At 43.6% G+C, this 4,413-nt stretch overlaps 1 protein-coding gene across 1 annotated transcript in view; it reads left to right on the top strand.

Annotated features, from left to right (window-relative positions):
- Positions 1-4,070: 4,070 nt before the first annotated feature.
- Positions 4,071-4,413, top strand: part of LOC102487441 (keratin-associated protein 10-3) — an 867-nt gene continuing 524 nt past the window's right edge. Inside the window, exon 1 of the mRNA XM_006169465.1 lies at positions 4,071-4,409. Within this exon, the coding sequence (XP_006169527.1) occupies positions 4,071-4,409 (339 nt within the window). The remainder of the gene's footprint in view (positions 4,410-4,413) is intronic.

The following is a 4,413-nucleotide window of genomic DNA, read 5'->3' on the forward strand; positions in this document are numbered from 1 at the left end:
GGCGGTGGGTGGGGGGGGTGGAGGTTAGGGGGATAATATGCCATTATCAAATACAGTGTATATCAGATTGTGAGTTAGAAATTATAAAAGTAACCATACTAATAAAATGGAAGCTAAAAAGCCATTAGAAATGTCAGTAGGTTAACACACATTAACAAATACATGATTCAACTCATCCTCACTTGAAGTCCCCAGGAGAGTTCTAGATAAACTAGGGACTGAAAAGAGCTGCATGACCAAGAGCAGTACTCTGCTGCAAACCAGCCAGCATGGGCCTCGCGATGAGTGCAGGGGGCACTTCTGTTCGCTCTGGAAAGAAGAGCCAAGACCTGCTGCCATCACTTGCTCCATGGTTTATGAGGCATCCCAGTCAATGACAGAAGAAAGTAAAGTAAAATGAAAATCTACATTGGGACAGGGGGAGACAAGACCCACCTCGCTGCCGATGACACGATGCAGTCCACCATACCACCTTCCAGACTCTCGTCCCCTTCAGATACCTCCCACCCGGACCAGTTGATTGCTTCAATCATATTCCCTCTGAGATGCACAAAGATCTTTTGCTTGCTTTTATGAATCGTTTGGTCATGTGTTCTTCCAGGGAACCTGCCCTGTCAGTCCTCAACCAAAAGTCCCATGATCCAAAGAAAATACCCCAGGGAAGGCTGGCCCTGTAGGTCAGGTGAGCAGAGACCCTGACAGAGTGGTGGGTCGAGCACGGACAGTTGAGACACAATAAACAGTGGTGGCTGGCCTGGAGGCCAAGGCCCAGGGAGCTGCCTCAAGGGCATGGGTCACTAAAGAGAACTAAGAGGAGGATGTCATCGTACCCACTCTATTAACCTGGATCCACAGACAGCAGAGGGAAAAGGAAAAATTGTTCATGTGCCCCAGAGCTTGGGCCAGAAGCCAGACTTCCCAAATCACACTGGCCTTAAAGCCACAGTCCCTTCATGAAACACAAGACTTTCCCAGGAGCAAGTCCTGAGGGAAGGGTCAGACAGGTGCTGCATGAAGTAGAGCCGTTTATGGGTGTGAGAGAAGTGAGTGGGAATTCTTGGAAGCTCAGGTTGACCAATCAATTGTCTTCTTTCCTAGATTACCTCTCTCAGCATTTCTGCATCTGTAAAAATGGGCTCCAGGGCCAGTCAGTGATGTCATGGTTGGGGTGGCTGGATCTCACATGGCCAACTACATGGCTTGAGTCCCAGACCTGGTGGCCTGGGGGACACTCCAGTTGCATGTGTATATGTGCCCAAAATCTTGAAAGGAGGGAGAAATGGAGAAGGGGTTACAGTGTGACCCCTCCATGAGAAGTGATTTCTCACTTTCTTGCTCTTTCTCTTTCTTTTTTTTTCTCTCTCTCTCTCTGTCTCTCTCTGGCAAGCATATACACTCTGTGGTTAAAAAAAAAAAATTAAAAAAAAGAAAGAAAAGGGAGGAAACTCCAAGCTGCCCCTCACACAATGAGTGACTTTGAAGGAGACCACGCTGATGGCCATAAAGCAGAGCACCACCACCTCGCATTATGTAGTACCACGCTTATTGCTTTTTCTATCATTTTCTTAAAGTAATATTGAATTTTTCAGTTCTAGAAAATGGATTAAGCATGTGGCTATCTTTTAAAAAAAACCCTACTAATATCTTCTAAAAGGATATGTAGAGTTTTAAGAAAAATAAAATCAAAATAATATAAAAAAAAAGTAAGGGAAAAATCAGCAGGAGTCATTATATATTTGTAGAAAAGAAAGAAGATGAAAATAGGTTAGTGTGTAAGTTGGAGCAAGATCCCAATGCACAAGAATAAAACAGCTTCGGCTTTTATTCAATGAGTGGATGCATTTTCCATGAACTTTTCTGGTATCCAGTGAAATCAGTGGCTTAAGAAATAGTGGAAAATCTTTGAAAACTCAGCGTAACATGGTCAGAGTTAGTGGAGAACATATTCATTCATATCACAAACTCAAGCTGCCATGGAAAAGAATATCAGATCAGTTTTTAAAATAAAAAATTTGAGGGCCACACAGTGGTGTGGTTGAAGTGGCTGGATCCCACATGGTTGACTGTGCAGTTCAAATTCCAGATCTGGTAGTTTGAAAAACATCCTGGGCATATGTGTGTGACTGAAATCCCAAGAAGAGAATGGAGGAGAAGGGACTAGGAGGTGGCCGTCCTCCCAAGGGAGGTGCTCTCTCTTTCTTTCTCTCTCTCTCCGCCTTTTTCTCTTTCTCTCTTCTGTCCTATAGCAAATTTTTAAAAATTAAAATTAGAAAAGAAAGAAAATTTAAAATTTGGAAAAGCCATATGGTGGTATAGCAGTATTAATGAGACTCTCTGTAAGGTCAACTTACGTAGGAAGGTTCTGAGTTCACAACTAAACACATTCCAGAGTATTCCAGACACTGTGTGCCCTTGATCCAAGGTTGAGACTGAGAGTGAACCATAGTGTCACGATCTTGTTGAGGGTGCTATGTCTCTATCTCTGTCTCTCTTATTCATAGAAAGGAGAAACTAACTTTTTTTAGGAACAAATAGGTCAATATAAGGGCCAACTAATAGACTTGAAATGACTAATGGCTGAAATGTGGTCTGAAAACAAAATCAAGAAAATCTCCTAAATAAGAGAGCAAAGTATAAACAGAAGAAAAATGTGAGAAATTTAAGAGATATGAAAGTAGCTCCAGAATACCTGACACCTAACAGGAGTCACAAAAGGAAAGACCAAGAAAGGTGAAATGATTATTAAATAGGGCAAAAACATTTCCTAAGAAAAGTCTTCACGCTGAAATGCTCAATGAGAGTCCAAGCATAGAAAGCAAAATGATACAGAGACTAGAAACAACATCGCATTTATGAACAAGAACAAAAAGAAAACCAAATAATCCCAGAGAATTTTTTAAGAGACTTTAAAAAAAAAAAAGACAAATAACTTTTATCGGCCACACTGGATAGCATAAAAAAAGATAGAGGTGTGATTTCATCATTTTAAGTAAAAAATATCTAAAATAAGAATTCTATACCCAGTTAAATTATCATAAACATGTGAAAGTAAAGTTAATACATTTTCGGTAAACAAGGAATCTTTTTTTTTTTTTTTTTTTTTGAGAGGTTTTTGCTATAGGGCGCGTGCGCTCGCCAGACAGACAGAGAGAGAGAGACATAGAGACAGAAAGCGAGAAATCACCCCCCAGGGGGGATGGCCACACACCAATCCCTTCTCCTCCATTCTCCTCTCGGGATCTTGGGCATGCACACACAGGCGCCCGGCGTGAGTTTTAAGCCACCGGGTCTGGGACACAAACCGCGGTCGACTACGTGGGAGTCCAGCGACATAGCCATTACGCTAACTGCTGGTTCCCTAAACAAGGAATCTTAAAATGTAAAACTCATCACCAAAAATGAAAAATATTTTCTCTATCCCCATGTCAAAATGAAAATGAAAAAACTCCAAGTATAACTTGAAATATAACAAAGACAGGCATCTGTCATAGAAGAGCTAAAAAGCAAGGGGGAAAAAAGAGCTAAACTGCCAGACATTGTATCTCTGAGCATGCTTCTTAACAAGGTGATTTAAAGGGGAAGGACACTGACTTCCTGTTATTTCATCCTCTGGGCCAGGTGTATTTTGCAAGATGAGCAAGTTTATACTTGCACTTCAAAATGCTTAAAGTTAAAAAAAATATTAGCTGGCCCAAACATAGAGTAGATAGAACCAGAATGCATCATTTTGGAGAAGTATTCACCACAACCACCACAACTCAACAAAAGCCTCCCTCAAATACTTTCCACCACTGTTTTGGAGGCAAAAAAAAAAAGAGCAGATGGAGACAGAGTCCTGTGACATGCACACAAGTCAAATGAGCAAAACATTAGTGAAGGAGCTAAACAAACACTAATGAGGGCTCTCCAGGAACCAGCTTTAAATATCAACAGGAAGGGAGGAGCTTGTGGGGACAACACACACCAGGGAGGGGAATAAAAGCCCCATAGTCCCAAGCACCTCACATCCCACACACTCACTGACATCTTCATTCATTCACACTCTACTCCTTCCCACCTCAGCCACCCACATGGCCGCCTCCACCATGTCCATCTGCTCCAGTGACCTGAGCTACGGCAGCCGGGTCTGCCTGCCCGGTTCCTCTGAGTCCTGCACCGGCTCCTCCTGGGAGGTGGACAACTGTCCAGAGAGCTGCTGTGAGCCCTCCTGCTGTGCCTCCAGCTGCTGCACCCCAGCACCATGCCTGACCCTTGTCTGCACCCCAGTGAGCTGTGTGTGCAGCCCCTGCTGCCAGGCAACCTGTGAGCCTAACCCCTGCCAGTCAGTGTGCACCAGCTCCTGCACGCCCTCGTGCTGCCAGCAGTCTAGCTGCCAGCCAGCTTGCTGCACCTCGTCTCCCTGCCCGCAGGCCT

Source organism: Tupaia chinensis, unplaced genomic scaffold (assembly GCF_000334495.1).
Source record: "Tupaia chinensis unplaced genomic scaffold, TupChi_1.0 Scaffold147038_1, whole genome shotgun sequence".
Lineage (NCBI taxonomy): Eukaryota > Metazoa > Chordata > Mammalia > Scandentia > Tupaiidae > Tupaia > Tupaia belangeri.